Source organism: Leptonotus elevatus, chromosome 11 (genome assembly GCF_054856555.1).
Source record: "Leptonotus elevatus isolate MCC_2025b chromosome 11, RoL_Lele_1.0, whole genome shotgun sequence".
Lineage (NCBI taxonomy): Eukaryota > Metazoa > Chordata > Actinopteri > Syngnathiformes > Syngnathidae > Leptonotus > Leptonotus elevatus.
In genome coordinates, this window is record NC_141249.1 from 6,453,406 (window position 1) to 6,475,143 (window position 21,738).

A 21,738-nucleotide genomic window follows, 5' to 3' on the forward strand; every position below is an offset into this window, starting at 1 on the left:
GAAAGTACATGGCCGGCTGCACTTTGTAGTGAGTGTGGACCATCGTTGGAGGTTCTGAGATGTTCTTGGACATAGCAGTTGTTGAAGGACCACAAGCACTTAGTTATGAGAGTTTATCTGCTGCTATGGTTCGGACCACGTCTTTGTTTTCACTTGTGTGTGGTTTCATCTTTACTGAAGGAAATTTGTTCTCGTTTTCTCCCTTTGTACTACTGGACTGCAAACTTAAGTTAAATGTTACAGCTGACTGTTGGTATACACTGAGTGTTAAGAATATTCTGAGCTGCAATTCAACTTTTAAGTGATGTTAAAGAGTAGGGAGTCACTGGCATATCTTTAATGATTAAAACAGGGTACTTGTTAAATCTTCTCTACCTTAAAAAAAGCAATGTTTGTATATGTTTTGTTTGCTCAAGGATTTGTGATATTTGATAAAAAGGGGGGGTGGGGAATACATGTGCAAGTTTTTGGTTTACGCCAGTTTATTATTATTACACATTGTGACCATGTACAAAATACAATTTAATTAAGCCATTTACCAACCACCATGTTCTCCTCCTTGGGCTAGATAAAGTGTTGGTTTGAAAATACACAAAATAAGGTTTCAGTATACTTGTAAGAGGGCCCAAATCTAGTTTAATAAAAAAAAAAAAAAAAAAAATCATGGGCCAAAAATCTAAAACAATCTTCCAAAACATTCAAAAGAACACCCAGAAATGAGCTTTTGCGAATGCACTTGAAGGCAAATGACAGACAGGCACACATCTCAAAAAGCCTTAAATAAGTAAGTACAAGAGTTCAATCGACAAAGAATAGTTCATCTAACTAACAAATGAAGCGCACACAAAGTCTAATTGGTAACTTACAAAACATTTTTAGATACAATGTAAAACTGAGGCCACAGAACACACTTCTACATCATATAAGGATATACTGTGAATATATAATTTAGTCAAATAGTAATCCTCTGCTAAGGCTCTCTGTAAATGTAACGTAATCCCGAATGGGCCTCCTTGTGGGGCTGCTGGTTTGCTACGACAGGTCTGCAGTGGGCGGCACCGACAACTATTTACACCAACCTCCGCAATTGGAACACACCCGAGAAATCTAGTGAGGTAAACCACAGTAACTCGCGCTTTGGTTACCAAAACTGACGCTTTGGTTACCAAAACTAACAGTTGCATGTTAGTCTTTTTCTGCGTGAGGTGCAGCGGAGGCGGAGGCACACACACACACCGTGGTCTAAATGAGGTTTTCACACGATACATTCATAGTGCGGTCGAGGCACAGCTGAGGGACAGGCTGACATCTGGACTGATGGGTTCCAAGTTAGCAATCTAAGGCACTCAAAATGACACCATGGCACAGCTAATTGAAGTCAAACAGAACACAGCACACACCAAGTTACACGCCATAAAAAAAAAAAAAAGAACTCATTCACAGTTGCACAAAACCAAAAAGACCAGTTATGAGTTGAGATTGCTTCCTAGGAGGGGGAAAAGGCAGCACTGTTAACGGTGCGAGGACTGACATCATGGCCGCTGGTCCTGGCAGAGACAAATGTACACGGGCGTGGGGGGACGCGGTGTCTCGCGGCCCAATCTCACATCTCCTGCAGAGGGTGGCTCATTTCGATGCGCTCCCGCTTGACGGCCGGCTCGCTCCGGGACACGTCGGCGTCACTGCCCAAGTCGCTCATCTCGTCTGAGAAGGACACGTCTGAGGATTCATTCAAAAACATATTTTTAAGTCTCTTGTACAATAATGTAAATTTAAAAAAAATCATATTAATTTTTTTTTATTACCTTTTTCCATGAGTGATGGCATCATGGAGCTCAAGTCACTAAACTGAAATGGAAGAGAAAAGGGGACAGTGAGTGTGAAAGCAAGGTCGTTGGCAGCGTCAGTGCTGCGAAGTTTCCTTCACCTCCCCCATGACGGCGATGGGCGTCTCTCCGGTGGCCTGCGCCACGCGGTGCTCCACCAGGTAGAACATGTACTCGTCGTACAGCAGGCGGATCAGGTGGAAGGAACCGAAACTGGCCGCGCTGCGCAGAGTCAGGTCTCGGATCACCATGGAGCTGTGTGTGTGTGTGTGTGTGTGTGTGTGTGTGTGTGTGTGGGGCCCGGGGGACAAAGGTTAGTACCGGTTCATTATGATGGTAATTTCATAATTTAGCAACATTTTTGAGAGAGGTTCAGTTGACGAAGGGAGGACCAAAAATGCCAAAATTAAAAATATAGAAATAAAAGTTCAAATAAAAAAACGGATATACAAATATTTTTTTTATTAAATACAAAAATAAAAACAACATACATATATATATACACACACACACACACACATTAACAAAAGTAAAAAAATATATATTCAAAAATTGGAAATATAAAAATTGATTTAGGTATCAATAAATGCGCTCTGCTTACATTTATCTTATGCTGCAGACGCTGTCTGCATGAAATCAGTCATACATTTACATATTTATTTGTACTTTTTGAATCACGTTTTTTATTTTTGTATTTATTTTTACACACATATATATATATATATCGTTTTTATTTCTATTTATTTTCAATTTTGTATTAATAAATTTATTTATTGTTTTGGCATTTTTGGTCCTCCGTAGACAAAAGCGTCAAGTTAATGTAGTGTACCTGTAAAAGGACCACTTGAGCAGAAATTGCCGCGCCGCCTTGGGGAAGCTGGGGCTGCCCTGATGTGGCTTGAGGACCTGAGAGACCACGTTGTCCAGCCAAGTGGCCCACTGGTCCAGAGAACTCTGCTGCTGCAGGGTGACTTTGAAGTCCTGCTCCAGACGCTGCACCACGCTCTCGTCGCACTGGCACACCCACGACGCCTGCTCCTGTGAACACACGACACGCACGCACGCGGTCAATAGGAGCGCACCGCGCCGTCACCCGCGTTTGCCCGTCGAGGGGGCCGTCCACAACCTGGACGTTGGCGAAGTCGACCCGGTTGAGGTCGGAGAGCATCTGGTTGATCTGTGAGGTGTTCTGGAGGACGGCGCGCGCTGCCTGTGCCAGGTGATTCAGGCTGGTGTAACGTCTCAGCGTCTGCGCAAAGGCACTCACCACTGCCACCTGATGACAGCACATTACAGGTATCAGTCTACATCTTCTGGAAATGACTTCAACTCGGGCTTTGTGGCTAAAATGGCCGCTTGACCAGGAGTAGGCCTGTAATGTGAATGGACAAAAGCGTCACCTTCGTGCGGATGATTTCTTGAGGGAAGCTGGTCATGGCGTTCGTCAGCCATCCCTCCAGACTCTTAGCAAAGTTCCTGATGGCCTGAGTGAGCGTGCCTGCAGGAGAACAGGCTGGGTTAGAAACGTGCTCGTTTAATTCTGAGTGAGAATGACGTGATGGCAACAAATGGCAACGATCCATCTTCATTGACAGAATATACTGACTGGGAACAGGGCGCAGCACATCCGGGATGAGGATCTCCACCAAGGCCTGGTAGAGGATGTGATCGCAGCTTCTCATCCATAGTCGCACTGGTTCGTATTTACAAAGATTCACCAGCTTCTCTCTGGGCAGCACACCTTCCAGTTCGTCATCACTGCACATCAATCAGACCCAAAAAATAAATAAAAATTAAATGAAAACATCTATATTATTTTAATCAGGGTGAGATTAAAAAAAGTTTGATAACACCTGCTTTATCAAAACAATTTATAAGACCAATTCAAGCCTTGTTCTCTGACCTATTGGGAATGGTGGTGCTCCCGTCACTAGATGGTGCTGTTGAGCACCAAAAGGTCTGCCAGAGTTTCTCGATGTAGTGGAACTGTAGGTTCATCACCACATCCAGTGTTGCCTGCGGGGAGGGGAGGGAGAGGAGGAAAAGGGAGGAGGAGGGGAGGGCGGGGTAACATTGAGAGGTGAACCATGGCAACCAGACACACAACACAGATCCTGCAGGCAGCTCCCGCTCGCTGTGGGCCCCGGCTGGTTCCAGTGCGAGCCAGCGGGAACACAGCACATCAATCATAGGCACCATCCCCAAAGGTCACATTTAGATTTCATCTCTACTTCAAATTTGAGCTTGATTTCCACACTTTGCTGTGCCACTGGCGACGTACGGACGTCTTGCTCAACCGTGTCATTTTTGCTACATCGTGTGTGTGCATCTTGAACGCAAAAATGAAGACAGAATGTGGTCAAGAGTGTAGGCTATTTACCAAGGTTATTTTAGTAAATGGAAAACAAACGAAATAACTACAAATACAAATTTTCGTTAACTAAATAAAATGTTTTTTGTAAAACGAAAACAAACTACAATTTTAAAGGTTTTTATGTCTATTTATGTCGATATTAACCGGTGTAAGGGTGTACAAAAGTGTCGCACAAAAGTGACGTCATCTCACAGCAGCCAATATTAAAAGCGCCTCCAGGTGGCGTTACTCCCAGGTGACGATTTTGCGTGTTTGCCTTTTATATGGGGGTGCGGGGAATAGTACACTTTACTAACAGTTGTAAACTTCTCAATAGGTATTGAAACCACAAATCCACTTTAGAAGTTGGCAACTTGACAAACCAGGCATTCAAGCTTTATTTAAATAGGGCTGTTATGCAATTACCTAACCTTTACAAGCAGTATTATGGACTGCACTTTTTGCAATTCAAAGACTTACACCTTAAGCAGCAGTGTATTTGATTTGTGGGTGTATTGTTTTTTTAAAACGTGTATTAATAAAAGAAGAAGTTTTTCCTACACAATACGTGGTGTGTTTTCTTTTTACACCAATTCAAAAAAAATACAAAAACTAAAACTTAAGTAATACACTATTAAAAAAAATACGAAAACTAATAATAAAACAAAGCATTTTTGAAAAAAACTAAAACTAATTAGGTCACCCTGAAAATTACTTCAAACCGAACCTGAATTTAAAATACAAAATAAAAACGAACTGTAATGAAAATTCCAAAGCTATAATAACCCTAATTACCTTTGCTTAAATAGGAAAAACAAATGACAACACTTGGATAGATAAAGTAAACAGGAATAGATAAAGCAATCTTTTTGCTGAGCTGTTAGTCCAACAACATATCTTGTGTTAAGGCATTGGCAACAGTAGAATGACTGTTAGACTCACTCTCTCTCTGTGCCTGCTTGCCGCTGGATCTTTTTACACAGCAGTGTAGGCTTCGATCACAAGCTATGTTTTCGAGTCTACTTAGCTGTCGCCATGGCAACCTTGTTTACGGTTGCCCCCAGCAACAGGTCAAACACAGAACTCCAAAACAAAAAGGAGAATTCCCCATCCCCCTTTGAACAAGCGCACAGTTTTTGGCCTCACAGGAAAAACAGCATGCCTTTAAAAAAAAATAAAAACTGTTTTAATCATACTGTGGAGAAAGTACACGTGCATTGCATATGTCCTGTGGCATAAATGCTCAAACTGTACACACTTCAATTTCATTCATTTCACTGACCAGCTGCAGTCAATCTGTCTTGAATATGATTTCAAATGAGCATTTCTAGCGCAAGTAACTTTAAAGGCAGATGAGAAGAAGGCTCAGCTAATGAGATAACAGGTCACGGTTGGCTCCAAATGAAGGCAAGCAAGTCAGCAGCGTGAACATTAAACACACGGGAGCCGAGAAGCAGCGCTGCGAGAGCGGCGGACAAAGGCGGAAGGCCGTGAGCCCGTCCGCCGACGAGGCGACACAAAGGCCCGCGGGGAGGCCGCCACAAAGACACCGAGATGTCCAGCCAGCGCGCAGAAAGGTTAATTGGCATGTCTTGAAAGGCGCTCGTGGATGAAAAGAAGGCTGGAACAAAGAGAGCATGGGGAGGATGGACAAGGGAGGCCGGCGATAATGCGATAAAGCACTTGGCTGCTTTAATCACACAAGCGGCTGTCTGTTAAGCCCCCTGATTGTAATGTTTCTTATTATTCCCCTTTTTCATCCTATGGTGGAAGCTAATTCGCAAATTCATGATTGAAGCACTCAAGTGAATTATGCAATCATATGATGTCGGACAAAGCTAACAGAGCAAGCACCTGGTCAAGGCCATGCCAGTAAGAGTCACTTATTTACAAAATGCTAGTTTGCCACTTTAAAATCAAATAATAGATGAAGGAAATAATGGCTAAGCAATAATGCCACTATTGGCCTTTACAAGTGTACACACTCAACATCATTTTTATTGTGTTATTTGTGAATATCAGGCAGTTGTTAAGTGTTAATGTTGACAGGCTTCGGTTGATTTTTAGTTAAAGTCTTGTGAGTAAAATTTCTTTGAACTTTAGTCATAATTTTGCCATCTAAATTGTTGTAGTTTTATTCTAGATTTAGTTGATGAAATGCCCAAAAATTTATAGTCGATGAAAACACCAGGAGACACTTTTGAAGTTCAGAAACGACGACTTCACAATGCATTTACATACATTTACAGAGCATGCGCAGACGCAGCGAGGCTATTTTGATTAAACTGTTTACATAAATACATAACATATAGTTATTTTACATGTATTTACACACAAAACTATAAAATCAAAAGTGCTATTAGTACAAAAATATAAAATATTTAAGGCTTGCCGTTGGCCGCCACCTACCTCGCAGTGATCTCTGTAGAGGGTCTGCAGCTTCTTGATGTCGTTCATGCTGATGCGCTCTGGCAGAGGTTGCGTGCCTACGTCAAGAGCGGGAAACTCGGGCAAGCTGTGGGCGGTGTCTGCACCAAGCACACATATTGACAGGTGATCACTTGTTTCTAACCTAATAATGATCACATCTTCTCACGCACTGACCTATGTACTGCTGATGGTGTTGGCTCTGAGCTGCGACAGATTGTTCCGGAGTGTTGTTACAATGTGAGTTCACACACAGGTTGTCAGGCATTCCGTCCACCTTCTGCAGAGGTTTGAACCTACACATGCAGGACATTCGTTTAAGATGACAATAAAAATGGACATCACAGTTGACGACTACTGCACGTGAAACAGAATCCCCGAATAAAATTAAGCTGACATCGTTGCATGAGAAGGATGGATTAGAGGAAGAAGAATGGTGACCTTTGTTTCTGGTGGACAGGCTGCTGCCTCATGGCCATGTACTGGGTGTCCTCTTGCAGCCGGTTTAGCGGCGAGTCTGGCTTCACCCGGATGCCATAATAATGATACTTTGAGTTGCCTCTGGAAGAGTCAAAAAGCCCCAAAGCATGTCATCAGAGTAATGGTGGTCATTAGCACGTCGCTAATGTCGAAAAGCATCATCATACTTGTTACATCGCTACTTGATTACTGTTATCGGTAGCATCGGCTTTCAAACGAAGTCAAACGTTAGTTGTACCTGGTTCCGAGTCGCCGGGTTCTGAGGCCCATGAACACAGAGCGAATGAGCTTGCCAAAGGAGGCGGCGTTGACTGGATCCAGTTTCTGCTCCTGGCAATGGCGCAAGTAATGGTTATAGAGGGAGCACCGGGGCAGGCTCACACCCTCCGCCGTCTCGTAGTTGTCCAGCAGCCACTGGAGCTAAACGCACAAGAGAAAAATCGGAATCAGCTGACGGAGCAAATGTGCAACGTAGAGGAGCAGGTAAAAAAACACACACAGCAAAGGAAAGATTGATGTTTACAAGTGGTATAGCCACAAACACCTGCCATGTCCGTTTTCAGTCAACATTACTGCACAATTTGCAGCCATCAAGTCACTGAGGGTGACTTGCACACGTAATTCACATGCCGCCCTATACCACGACATATGTCGTTTGAGGATGATTGATATATGACACAGATCTTAGACCCTATCTTCTGCCATCATGTTGACATGGGGTCGTTTGTTTGTTTGCTACGGGCCGCAGAATTGTGACATTTTTGGCAAAAAGGGGCATGGCCACCTTCCTTTTAACCCTATTACAGCAACTACTGGGTCAATCTTCATAAAACAGGTATTGTTGGGAAGGGAATTCAACAAGGATTCCAAATCTGTATTGAAAGTTGAATATTTATTGAAAATTCTTTGAATGTCTGAACATAAAGATACTTTCAAAAAAACTACATCTCTAAAACATTTATGTTTTTGCGAACATATGAGAGATGACATTTCATGAAAAATTTGGTATAGTCTACAGCAGGGGTCGGCAACCTTTACAGTCAAAGGAGTCATTGTAGGCCAAATAAATAACCAAAAATCTGTCAGGAGCCAAAATACTTAAAGATTGTGATGAAGGAAACAGTAAGTTAGCATTAGTCTGATGTACTGAGGGCCCAAGACAGTGCTAATTTGAGCTACACCATAACAGAAAAATATACAGCATCCAATTTTTTTTGTGTATGTGTAATTTTTGTTTTTCGTAAATTTTTTGACTTTTCTACCTTTCTGTCAAATATCTTACATTTTGACAATTTTATGACTATATTATGGTACTTTTTATGGCTATTTTTGACCGTTTTTTTGGTTGCATTTTTTGCTATCAATTTTCTGACATTTTTGGCAATTTTGTAGAAATGTTATGGTAATTTGGGGGATTCTTTCTTGTTTTTTGACATTTTATAGATACTTTTTGAACATTTTCTTTCCTGCCTTTTCTTAAATCAATTTTCAGCTTTTTTTAGGGCAATGTTGTGAACATTATATGGTAGTTTTCTGCATTTCCTCTTCCTTTTTGGACATTTGTAGGTAATTTTAAAAACGTTTTCATCTACCTTTTGTCTCTTTTTCTGGCGACTCTTGACATTTTTTAAATATTTAATTATTCCGTTTCTATCTAAATCATTAATTCATTTAAAGAATACTTTATCAAAAAATATGTATTAATATATATATATATATACATTTCTACAAAGTTTTATTTTATATATATTTTTTAGATCCACAATGAGCCACAGGAGAGGGACTAAAGAGTCACATGTGGCTGCAGAACCGCAGGTTGCAGAGCCCTGGTCTACAGGATCAGCCACAGATTTCAAACCCCTCACAAGGTCAATTTCAAGACCAGCTAAATCAAAAGGTCAAAAGGTGACTAAAATATGCACTAATCTCCTAAATGACCCAGAAGCTCCCGAGATGTAAGGATACAAGGGATGCCGAACCCATTTTTGTTGAAAATATAAAAATTCGGCAGGGCATAACTCCCATCCCAAACCCCTGCGCCGACTGTCCTAAATTTTGAAATTTAGTCTTGTGCTATCATTATCAACAAATACACCAAGTTTCAATTAAATGTGTTTAGCTAAAATTTTGTGGTTTTGGGAGGGGGGGGGGGTGTTTGGTATGTAAGTGTTCATTGATGAGCTGTTTAATTAAAACACCCTAAAATAGTGAAAACATTTGAAATTGAACTGAAGTTACTGCTCTGGCAACTATCTTATACAGCCAAAAATATTTTCTGGATTGCTACGATTTCTTCTTGCACAATGGTCTAAAGGCTCATTTCATGTCATAAGGAGTACTTATCCTGATATACATATATGAGCCTTGAGCCTTTACACATCACAAAACAACATTTTGCCATTGTGATTTGTCTGTGAAATACAGACTCACTGGTGCAACACACCCATTTAATGATCGTGTAAATGCATTCAAGTTGTCGAAGCATTCTTCATCATAAAGAACCTGGACAGGCTGTTTGTTCTGAGCCTGAGTGCACCACTTTCACATCAACACACAAATATTTAAGGGATAAGTACATACAGTAAATCCATGCAGAGTATAGTGTAAAAGATTTTTGAAAGTGACAGCAAATGAAAGCAAATTGGGGATGGATAATATTGGAACAATAAGGCATGTCAGTGGGAAAGTGCTGTCAGTCAAGCCATAGCAGTAGGTGGCGTGTTCAACTTCGCAAACACAAGTCAAAACACACCGCCTACAGGATCAGCCACAGATTTCACCCCCCTCACAAGTTCTCATGTCCATTTCAAAGAAACTTCCAGATGGACTTACATGGCTGTTGAGCAGGCTGCTTTTGTGACTTGCAATTCCTTCAGACTTTTGGAGGTTTTCAATCGCCATTTCAAGCTAAAGAAAGGAGCATGCAAAAAAACGTTGGACACAGGAGGGGGAGGAGGCAAAAGAGAAAGATAAAAAAAAGTCAGAAATAAGCAAGAGTACATTAAAACAGGGAAATAAGACTGTTAGCAAGCAGCCAGATATCTGCATTTCCATTCAAATCAGTCAGTTGCCGCAAAAAACATTATTGCCAAACAAAAGCATGCAAATCAAGGGACCCCGAGTTTAGTTGGCTCTGGCTGCCAGTCAGAAACTTTAATATATGCAAATAGGACCCACAAACAGGGGCACAGGTCACATCAAGCTCAGAGACAATAGGTCAGCAGTGCCACCCCCAAGTACCACAACAATGCCTTTGGAACACAAAACCCCCAAATACACTGACATACTGTATGGAACTATTTACAGAGTGCATTAAGTGATTTTATCTTTGATTGGTAAAGTGATAGCGACATTCATTTGAGCTGGAGGAAGAAATCAAATCCCAAAGAAAAGACGTGCTACCGCAGCCAAACTGGAGACAGAAGTAAAAGAAAGAAAAAAAAGAAGAGGCATCGTTCCAAGCCCTAAGAATGCTCCCGAGGGCTCCTGGCCAAATGGTAATGAGCCCCAGGGGTTGCTTTGTTTCGCAGGGCGCTCAAGTGCCTGTGAAAACCTCTGAAACAAGGCATGGCTGAATTATTCAAGCCAGTGTCCCGATTTTACAGGCTGGGCGGGATGGCCCAACTCGAGCTGCTGTAATGTTTGCCACCTTTACACCCCCAGGGTACCCTTCGGAACAGGATATACTATTCTGCCACTGTCATAAGGATGCTACAGCAGTTTACCTGTGGGTGGTGTTTTGCTTTAACTAGCCTGGCAGTATTTTGAGCCTAAACTGGGCTATGCTCTTGAAGTGTGATAACTAAGTCAATTATGAATATATTTTCACTTTCAACCACTCAAAATGTTCAGTGGAATTAGAGCTATCCATACATATATGTTTTTCTTTTTTTGATGCCCTCTACGGGCAATATAAACAGCATTGTGCTATGAACAAAACTAATAATGCTGTATATATATTTATATATATAAAAAAAAAAAATTGGAATATTTCATATGGCACAATTAGAGCCTTGAAAAAGTCAATAAATTATAATATAATTTTTTATTCTTGCCAGTTTTTTTTGACAATGGCAGTTTTACTGAAAACTCAACGCCCCAATTTCTATATTCCCATGCCTCTAAGATGGCAATGAAGGAAATGTATCAGTAATCACGAGAATGCATTTTTAACGTATCAGGTTTACAGTACATAAAAAATCTTGATTTATAATGGCAGTCAATGTGACAAAAATGGGTCATTTTATAAAGAAACATGGCATAAATCTCTCTCTCCCATTTGCAATAAATTACAAATTACTGCTTGGTGCCATTTTAAACCAATACATGTTTTAACAATCCTCTTGAAATTTCAGCTACCTAAGTGTATTTCCCCCCCCCGCTTTATCTTTGATGAAACACATCAAAAAGCCCAAAATGGGGCACAATACCGCCCAATGGGAGAATATTGGAAGGACCTTCTCGAGTTACTTTATATTGCTCAATCTAGCTGTCGAAATCAAATAAAGAAGTTCCAGCACATCCTCAATGTGGTAATCAAGATTGTGGCCAAAATGTGTCACATTACAATTACATGGTGATGCATGCTCACATTATAATTTGCTTAAACACCAGCAACACCCCCTGAGTTTTTCGTGTTATTATTATCGCACTGGCATGGACAAAGTGCTACGAGAAAGCTGATTACATGTTGCTCACCATGGCTGAAGACGAACGAGAGGAGTGCGATATATGGTTGCGGCTTCCTTCCATGTTTCCTCCATGGATCAAATAGGTGCTGCCGCTGGAGATGATATGGCTGCTGCTTACGTCCATGGCGATGCCCACCATGCTATGAGGAGGCACCCCGCCACTGGCAGAGGAGACCACGGTGGCGACGTGAGCTCCGCCGGCCTGCGAGTCAAAGTACGACCCCCCGCTGCTCTGTCCGTACAACTGAGCCTCCGGGTTGTAGTAGGCCGTGCGACTGGGAGGAATCACTGTGGTTAGCATGTCCGCTCACAATGAAAATCGTAAAGTCCAAAATCTCTCTAGTGAAGTATATCAAGTTAACATGAAAATGAATGCGTGTACTCAAGGCTAAGAAGTAATAGATGATACAGTGCTATCATGTATGCTTGCTGGTATTTATTTTGTTCAATGTGTAACAGCACTGACTATAAATGTGAAGTGATGCAACAACACTTACATTGTTCCATTTGTGTAAACAGCCTCTCCACCTTCCCCCACATAGTGCACCTGGGACGGGTAGACATGTTGTGACTGCTGCACCTACAAAGAATGAACACAAAATCAAAGCAGAGCAATTTTAAACTTTTTCTTTTTTTTTAAATAAACAATGGTGGAAGGTGTCAAGTACCCACTGTGTGCTTTTAGCCATTTATAATTATATTCAGTGGGGAAAGTCTACCATTTTTTGTTATTGAATTTATAGTCTGTCATTAAAATTAAAGCTTGTTTGGTTTCTTGCATGACATTACAGAAGCATGGAACTGCTAATGTGGAGTACTGTAAACATTTTTGACTGGAAAATACGTTCTAATGTATTTAAATACATACAAACGTATTTGAAAGTACGTTCAAACGTATTTGTAGGCTAAATGTTAAAAAACGTAATAGTTTTTCCCCATAAGGTACCCTGTGGAATTATGGGAAAAGGCATAATAATAAATCATACAAATTCTGAATAAACAATGTTTCTTTACTGCATTTTCCAACATATTGTTATAGTCTAGGCCAAATGCTAAAAAAGAAAATAGCTTTTAACTTCTGCATGTGCAAGTCAATAACCTGTGGCATTATGGGAAAAATGCTGAATTTTTAGCATTTAGCCAACAAGTATTTTTGAACCACTGATCTGAATATATGACTGGATAGCCGATAGCCCATACACGCCTGTGAAAGCCGTTGAAGCCACAGGGCGGCCCTCTCACTTCTCCCATTTTGCGAGCAGACTACTGTATAAAGTTACTATACGTGTACGTACAGACATATACATCTCGTAGTATAAAGCTGGGGGTGGGGTCATTATTATTTAACAAGGAAAAAATAAATAAAATTTAACAAGTGGACGGTATGTGCTGCTTATAAGACCCCCTTTTTCTTTTATCGCTCAGTTCCTTAGACCCTAATATTAGATTTGGCAGAGGCATCTGCATTACAGTTATTATTCTTTAACTTATTTGCTCCAAAAAAATATGTTGTTTTTTTTTAATGCTAGATCATACGGAAGGCTTTGATGCAGCCTCTGACTTGAAGAGTTCGCTTAAAGCAATGGTAGATATTAACAAAAAAACGGCCACCGGGTGGCAGCAGAGTATAAGAGATTAACCAGGGCCATGTTGCAAAAAAGCACTTTCCCCCAGTGTTTTAAACATATTTGTGAATAATGAGGAAACTTAGCTATATCCTAATGCTAACTGCTTCAAAACGGAAACAGATAGAAATATACTGTTTTCATAGCAATAGAACACAATATTCTGTGGGCCTTGTTATCAGTCAAAATCCAGCAAAACAGGGAGTAAAGGGGGTTTCCTCCTGCAAACATCATTAAGCATATAATTTATACATGTATTTAAGGCAAGTTGTAAAATGTCTGAAGTCTTCTTGTTTAACAAATTTAAAACATCATAAATCATGCTGCTTCTACTAAGTACTGTCTCAAATATTTTCAAATTTTGATACTGTAAATGTATAGGTTCGTATGCCGAGAAACATTTCTTGGGAGTAAAATGGTGGCCTCGCGCCGCGGCTTCAAAAGTCTTGGCCTATCGGCTATCCAGTAATATACACAGATCAGTGGTTTGAACATACAAATACATTTAAATGTATTTACAAATACGTTAAAACATATTTACAAATACGTTAAAACATATTTACAAATACGTTTAAAGTTTAAATGTATTTGCCAGAGAAACATGGTTACTCCACATTGGCAGTTCCACACTTCCGTATGAAAGTGTCAATAAAAAAACAACAACTTTAAAATAGAAAAATAAACAGAGTGGTTATTATTTGAACTTAAAAAAAGCAGCTTTTCAATTGGCGTGCAAACAGTGCGGTTCATTCCCAAAAGAAAAAGAAGGTTGTTGCCTCGTAGACAGAAGAAGTGACAGTGAAGCTAGTAAGACGGCGTTCATGCAAGTAGCTCTGCTGGGAAATATTCAGGCACGTGTGTGTGAAAAGCTACTAACAAAAGTTAGAAAACTCAGTTTTCATGCGCAAAAATGTGCAGCTAAGCCTGATGCCATTTCTCAGTGTATGTAGTGTGGACAAAAATGACAGCAAAATAATTGTGCAGCCAGCATGCCAAGACCCTCATCAGAACACAAACTATCCCAACAGATTCCCAAGAACCAATGCGTGGTGCAAAGACACAGGCAGTGGGCCAGGCTCAGCCAGAGAAAGACACTTGTGAGCAAAGAAAGCTCGAGTAAGCATTCAGCTTTCAATCAGCAGCTTTCAGTTAATAATTGACTGCAAGGCCATGATCCGAACGATATGTGCTCAATATGTCATCCTCACAGTCTAACCTGAATGCAAAGTCTGACCCCAATTTAATATAAATACAAATAATACTTTGCCAACATACTACTCATATACATTTGTGGCCTTGCTCATGAAGAACATAAGGCTCGGTATCAGAAGTTTAAGGGCCAGTGGGTATATGACTACGTCGTTCACAGCACTGTGTTTGTATGTACAGCACTGTGTACCTGTGGAGGCACCTGTTGAGCCCTGGATACTGAAAGCTGCTGTACTTGTCCTCCCTTCTGAACTGAGCCTGTGGTTTGTACCAGCGCTCTCTGTGTAGATACAAGACATATCTCCATTACAAAGGTATGCATGTTGCACTATGACACACATGGCCATATTGTCACCAACAGATTCCATTCCTTAGAAAATGGAAACAGTATGGGGAAAAAAACATTCCTATTTATAGACAAGTGCTTTTAGATCATTCACGACAACAAAAGGCCTGGTCTGGCTTCCAAAATGTCGCATTCCGCAACAGTCCAGTTCCAGCCAGCCGGCTTGTGTTAGCATCCTACCTGTTGGGAGGCTGGGACAGGCTGTACCACAGGGGCCTGGGCTGATGATGACGTCCGCAGCGCCGCCACGCTGGGCGAAGTGTCGGAGCCGCCCTCGGAGCTCTGCATGCTGCTTTGTAGGGAGGCCGGGATCAAGCAAGAGAAGAGAAAAGGGGTTTGGAGAAACAAGAATTCATGAAAGATTCCATTTTCAACTTTGACTTGTCACAGGCAAGCACTAGTCGTGTTTCCCCTGATAGGGACACTCCAAAAATAGTTTGCCAGCCATCCCCTCTACACACAACCCACGTAGAAACTCTTGGCTTTAACAAAAAACGACCTAAGGGGAGTTTGTGGTTCACCACTTTCAGCTGATATAATGAGGCTAACCTTTAGCCTTAATCACTAGCAAACGAAGCAGCCCAACTACACTATAGAATGTGTGTTTTCTAAACTCTCCAGACAGTACACACTCGGGCAGGTATTTTACAGAAAAAATAAAAGTTCCTTGAGGGAAGGAAAAAAACCGTTGCTGCTTCCTATTGACCAAACCAAAAAGGGCCACTCAACTTTCTTTTGGCTAATAATGTGCACTGCATAGAAAAAGTACAGACAGAAAACACAGTGACACAAAGGCCCACTGAAAAAAAGGCAAAGTGGGAAAAAGTGTGAGTAATGGGGGCTATGAGATGATCCAAATGACAATGGGGAGTATGAAAAAAAACTTCCCTTCAAAAAAAAGTATAATGAAAGGGATGAAAATGACAACGGATCTGCGGGGCCAAACAGGGTCCTGATGATATCCAGCGCTTGTTTGGAACCAGAGGTACTCTCTTAGGGCCCAAATAATCCAGCTGATGAGAGGAAATTCCTCAATGCTTTGCAAACGTATTTTGGTTGCCATGGTGAAGAATCCATGGCAACCACCCCCAACTCAAACCTCTCCTCCCTCCCTGTTCACCCCTACCCCCACCCACCAACCTCCGCCTTTCTTGCGCAAGAACTTTGGAGTGTGACTGCAAAGAGCTGAGTGGGGGAGGAAGGCAATGAAGATGCTCTAGGGTGGGTTGGGATGCTTTCATTTAATGAGCAGTATTAAAAACAGTAAGACCGGTTGGACAATGTGTGTTCTGTGTAGTCAGTGATGGGCAACTTAAATGCTGGAGGGGGGCCACGATTTTTCATCAGTGCTATTCGGGGGTGCAACCTAGGACCATACACTTCCAAACCAGATGTATGACCAAAAAAAAAAGCTATTTTAGGTATGGACAAAATATATGCTCTTAATATATTTCATTTTTGATAATAGTGTTGATAAGCAGTTCAGAGCTGGCTGGCTGGATTGGATGATGGATGAAAAAACATTTTAAAAAACTGATTCCATATTATTTACCCACACATTTACGCATGTTGCTTGTGCAGCAAGTGTGTGACAAATTACACCCCAGTCTGAGTTTACTGTAAAATTAAACAACAAAAACAATGACACACATAATGTATAGTTTAATAAGGCATACTGCGTTTTAGAAACATCACCAGTGCTAATACTAGCAGTCAATGTAAAATCCCATAGACAGGCTAATTGAAAATTAGCATCGAGTTCCGGTAGCGCTATTTCTTCACATACCAGATATTCACACACAAATGCTATAGTTGCATCAGGCATACAAGTAAAATAGCAATAATAAAAGGTGTATTTTATTCTTAAAATAAAAAAAACTGAAAAAATTTGTCTATTAATAAAGCTGAATTACAACTTTCTTCTTCCACTCTTTATTGCATGCAGGGGACCACACTGCCCCAAGAGGCCAAGACATGCACAGCAGGAACAGCTGCTAATGTATTTTTTTATGGCTATTATTTTAATTATTAGTTTACTTTGTTACTAATGTATTTTCTATAGTTGAGTTCTGGAAGCTGAATAAATACAACACTTTGAAATCAATGAATAATCATCTTTTTAATTCTTGATTTCAATATCAAAGTAATTGTGATTATTACTATGTCTATGATCGCCCAGCCCTACACTGTAATTAGCAGAGCAGTGTATGGGACATGCCAAAATCACATATATACAATGGAGAAAAAAATTATCTAAAATGGTATGTGTGAAAATGTTTGGTCGCTTTTATAACATTTTCATGATAACTGAGTGATTCCGATGACAACACCAAGGACATTTTATTGTGATATTGACTCTTCTTCTACAATGTGATTTAAAACAAACTTGAGTATAATGTCTGCTATCTTAAATTGGGGTTTGGGGCTGGAGAACTTTTCATTATAATTAATCACACAAAGTGTCCATGCCAGTAATAATGCACAGAATCGTAGGAGAGTACTTTGCAATAGTGAGGACTCAGCAGAGGGGGAAGTATGTCATCTTCAAGATCGAAAACAATACATGATGTGGGTGTGCCACCACTGGCTTTTCCGCAAGAACAAGCCATGACTAATAGACTGAAAGAGTATGTTGAAATATCAGTGTGTGTGTGTGTGTGTGTGTGTGTGTGTGTGCGCGTGTGTGTGTGTGTGCGTGTGCGCACGCGCGCGCGTTTCACGTCAATTTGCAATTTTACATTAAAACATTTTACTCACACCTTTATTCTTTTATGTAACGAATTAACGATCATCCAAATGATGCCAACAAAGAGTAAACAGCAAAAAGTAAAAGTGCTGCGCTGCTTCTTCAACATCCTAAGGAATGGAATTTGCAGAGAGTGTAAATCAAGTTCTAAATATGCTAGCAACAAATACCCCGCTATAGATCTTCAAAACTGATTTTAAAGTAAAATCCCTAAAGCCTGAAAAGCGGATTGGCTTATTTCATGCATTTAAAAAGAGCATGCCCATTCAAGTGCCGGATTTAATAAGTACAGTATAACAAAGTGTGCCAAATTGGCTGCGTAAAAAATAAAAAATAAAGGAAAATTTAATCATAGGGGAGGGTGTCACAGGAGGTGAAAAGTCATGCAAACTTCCCGCCTGGTAACTCGTGCAACACTGCAGGAGATGGGAGAACATGACTGTAAAATGCTCCTGTGGATGGCCTGCTGTTTGGGGCGAGGCCTCAACGCCTCCAGCCCAACACATTCTCTTCCACACGAGCAGCTTTTCATGAAAGGTCTGTGAGACATGTTCATGCCAATGCTAGATGACAACTTAAAATAAAACAACAGCCTTTCAGAGTTTTAAAAAATGCTTTAAAAAATAAAAAGTATTTTATAAGGCTTACAAAAGGTCACCAATTCTGCAGCCTCTAATGCAGACAAGATTTAAACATATGCATCTGACAGTTCAAACTTGAACAGGACTCAATCAGAGAAAAACACATACAGATGTTCAATTAAATGAAGGCGCTCACAGTCTTGGCTCGTGTTTGCACTGGCTCACATTGTTTGCAGAGCAACAACCGTTGCCAGGGGCAACAACGTCCACTCCCGTTTCCAGGAGCCTGTTGCTATGCAACCAACAGAATACTTCCCAAACCAAACAATGCCATCCCCCCACCTGATCCGTCTCTCTCACACTAAGTAGAAACTTACAACAATAAACACTATGTAAGCTATTAATTTCAGACACAGGGAGACACGCAGCTATTCCTGTGGCGCTATTATTAAAAAATGTGTAGACTTTGCGCTGCTTTAGACTTGATTGAAGAGGACAGGATGAGGAGCGCTCTGTGGTGGTCGGAGGCAGGAAGGAGGAATGTTTAAGTAATCAAGTGTAAAACAGCCTATTCTTCAAGGTTGTTTTACATTCATGCCAACTGAAAACTAACCAAAGCAAAGTCAGATCTCTCCAAAGTTACTTGCACCAAGACAGAATAGTCAAACCGTTTGAGGAGTTTGTTGTTTTTGTTTAAACAGGAACAGACACTTGTTGAATTTGAATACAGACATCAATGGGGTGGGGGTGGGGGGGGGGGCATGAAGAGACCGCAGACACGTTTAATGAGCAACAGGTTGCTGGTGAGGATATTCTATATTTGGGAATTCCACGTGTTCAATCAATAACTTTCTAAATCAAGCAGATTACAGCTGGGGGCTGCAAGGGAGCACTTTGATTTCATGAAATGACACGTGCACACGCTCACACAAAAGCCTGCATTAAGATGATGGAGATTTGCACAAAAGAGGCTGTTTTTTAAGCCGTCTCATTAATTCATGGCTAATCCAATCGCAGTGGCTCGTAGGGGTGCAGATGGCAGGGAAGAGTCAGTCGGAGCAACCCCCCCCCCCCCCCCCCCCAAAAAAAATTCTTCGACTCTCACCTCCCCACCTCAGGTCATAAGCAACCTGGCCACTTCGTCACCATGTGCACTGCAGGCCTGACAGTCACAGCCAGATCAAACTGTTGCTATGGCGACGGTGCGTTTGCCCAAGCTCTACACTAGCAACTTCCTCCCCCACCGCTGTACCGCTTCTAACCCTTTCCAGATTTCTAGAACTACCCTGTCAAGTCACTACACCCCGCCCACCTCCTCTTCACTACTACGCATATTGGGATGTAGCCCGAAGCGGGGCACACCTGAAACTTGTTTTTAAAGTCTGTTGTAACTCACACAAACATGTTTGATGAAATACTTGCTAACTTATTTATTAATGATAATTCAATAAAAAATGTGATTGTGTCAAGCAAATTAAATCCAAGATTAAATTCACAGAACATTACCAACACATGTTGCTGCTCACCAGATGTTCCAGATGGCCAAAAAGCACACAATGATAAGAGGCAACATACTGTCCATCACATCTCACAAATACAATCCATTCTCAGTCAAGCCAACACTTGTTACATAATCCCCCCCCACACACACACAAGTTATATTCTTTATGGACCCCTGCTATTCACGGGAGATTGAATTGACAAAATCCACTTATTACATAATTGACAGCCATTGAAATGCTCTTTGGTCTAATAATTAAAACACATTGATACACTGACCAAAACCCAGAAAACAGGTGAGCCGTGATTGGTCATTGCCAGGGAATTTAAGCACTGTGATGATCGAGCACATTCAAAACCTGAATATAGGCAGTATTTCGGCTTTTAAAGGCCACGTTATCACGCGCAAAAACACAAATAACACCCCTGGGTTCGCACTTTTGTAACTGGAATATTTGTTCGTATTAATCCATTCAGAGTATCTCAATTGAACGCGGCATTGTCTGTTCGCAAGGAATCTTGGCTTTAGGAGTCCAGGTACGACTTGTATGCGCGGCGCCATCCCACTTGCTACTTGAATACATTGATTTCTCTGCGCCCCTTTCATGTTATTTTCTGTCTCTACGGCGAAAATGCCGTAGTGTGTATATCTGCACATACATATGTGCAACCCACCGGAAATACTCAAGCAGAGGCTAACAAACATGCCAACGCAGCTAAGAAGCTCACTTTAGGAGCAAGGAAGAAACTTTATTTAGTGTTGTGAGTGACATAAATGTAATGTCTTATATTGACCGTAGAGTGTTAAAAGAGGAAATGACATGTATTTGCGTAATGCCGTCAAATTGAGCACTTACAGGTGTAACTGTTCGATCATGCATGTTAACAGGTTATCCCAAATGTTTCAGAAAACAAATTTTGACCCAAAGCCAAATATTGACTACATGTAAACGTAATCATTGTCATTCTCAGTCAACAGTAAGTGGCAAAATGGCCGCCCTCTGAGATGGGTAAAAACAGGTCGATTTTGCTGCTTAATTTATATTCCATATAATGCAATATTATTTAGGATGCCGTGTTCAGACTAGCGGTGGCGAACAGAACACAGTCTATTTGTTCCCACTCTAAACAGAGTAAAATTTACACTATTCAGAATAAATTTTACTCCAAGTATTTTTAGTGCACAGGAAATTTCATAAATTTTTAGGGATAGACCGATAATCGGCCTGGCCGATAATCAGCTATGAATATCGGCACCGGCCTCTTTTTTGTGTTTTGATGGCTGATCAATTAAAAACGGTTATTTTTGCTCCAACAGGCACTTTTCTCCTTCGTCTGCTCTGAGTCAGCAGCTGTTAGTGATGTGACGTTCACAAACTAATCGAGTCTTTTGAATGGCTCTTGAATGTGAACGATGGGAACCGAGTCTTTATAATGAGCCGTTCAAGGTTCTGTGATTGTTCCTCAGCTGTTGAGGTATGTTGTTTCTGTTTAGACTGGGAACGAATAGTCTTTTTCAGAGTAAAATTTACTCTACAAAATTTACTGTGTATCTTTAAAAAAAAAAAAAAAAACTAGTAAAATGTACAAAAAAAATGTCCTTCTAAAATGTACTTAGAATTTCTGAGTGAAAAAAACTTAACTTGTCTTTTGTCATGGGACAGTCCTATTCTCCTAGCCTGGCAATAACCGGATTGATTTGTGCTTCACTCGAGGGAGTTCTCCACAATATGAGTCTGGGACTGCTCCGCGTTGATTTGCTCGGGAAAGTCGGGGCATGCTGTACAACACTTCGAGCTGATTGGACAAAGCAGAATCGTGTGCATGTCTACCTAACTTTTGTTTCGACTAATCACGGGGCAAAGGATGAAAATGTCATCACCAACTGTTGTGACTAGCTGATATCTTGGCGTTGAGTTTATGTTGCCGGTTTTGCAATATTGATATGCGGATA

General features: G+C 40.9%; 2 protein-coding genes across 11 annotated transcripts in view; one reads left to right on the forward strand and one right to left on the reverse strand.

Annotated features, from left to right (window-relative positions):
* Positions 1–542, forward strand: part of fcho1 (FCH and mu domain containing endocytic adaptor 1) — a 36,082-nt gene extending 35,540 nt beyond the window's left edge. Inside the window, exon 27 of the mRNA XM_086090247.1 lies at positions 1–542. Within this exon, the coding sequence (XP_085946373.1) occupies positions 1–29 (29 nt within the window). The 3' untranslated portion in view covers positions 30–542.
* The window catches only part of rfx2 (regulatory factor X, 2 (influences HLA class II expression)), a 27,887-nt gene continuing 6,609 nt past the window's right edge, over positions 461–21,738 (reverse strand). For 3 of the 10 annotated variants that reach the window (XM_086090237.1, XM_086090240.1, XM_086090238.1), the window contains exons 2-18: positions 15,138–15,246; positions 14,802–14,891; positions 12,275–12,357; positions 11,785–12,052; positions 9,919–9,993; positions 7,325–7,506; positions 7,048–7,167; positions 6,784–6,902; positions 6,589–6,707; positions 3,730–3,842; positions 3,433–3,584; positions 3,227–3,324; positions 2,953–3,102; positions 2,656–2,864; positions 1,928–2,081; positions 1,806–1,848; positions 461–1,719 (exon numbers count right to left, since the gene is read on the reverse strand). In XM_086090237.1, the coding sequence (XP_085946363.1) occupies positions 1,604–1,719; positions 1,806–1,848; positions 1,928–2,081; positions 2,656–2,864; positions 2,953–3,102; positions 3,227–3,324; positions 3,433–3,584; positions 3,730–3,842; positions 6,589–6,707; positions 6,784–6,902; positions 7,048–7,167; positions 7,325–7,506; positions 9,919–9,993; positions 11,785–12,052; positions 12,275–12,357; positions 14,802–14,891; positions 15,138–15,246 (2,200 nt within the window). In that variant the 3' untranslated portion in view covers positions 461–1,603. Of the gene's footprint in view, positions 1,720–1,805; positions 1,849–1,927; positions 2,082–2,655; positions 2,865–2,952; positions 3,103–3,226; positions 3,325–3,432; positions 3,585–3,729; positions 3,843–6,588; positions 6,708–6,783; positions 6,903–7,047; positions 7,168–7,324; positions 7,507–9,918; positions 9,994–11,784; positions 12,053–12,274; positions 12,358–14,801; positions 14,892–15,137; positions 15,250–21,738 lie in introns of all 10 variants that reach the window. The other 7 variants (XM_086090236.1, XM_086090239.1, XM_086090243.1 and 4 more) reach the window with 4 other exon arrangements.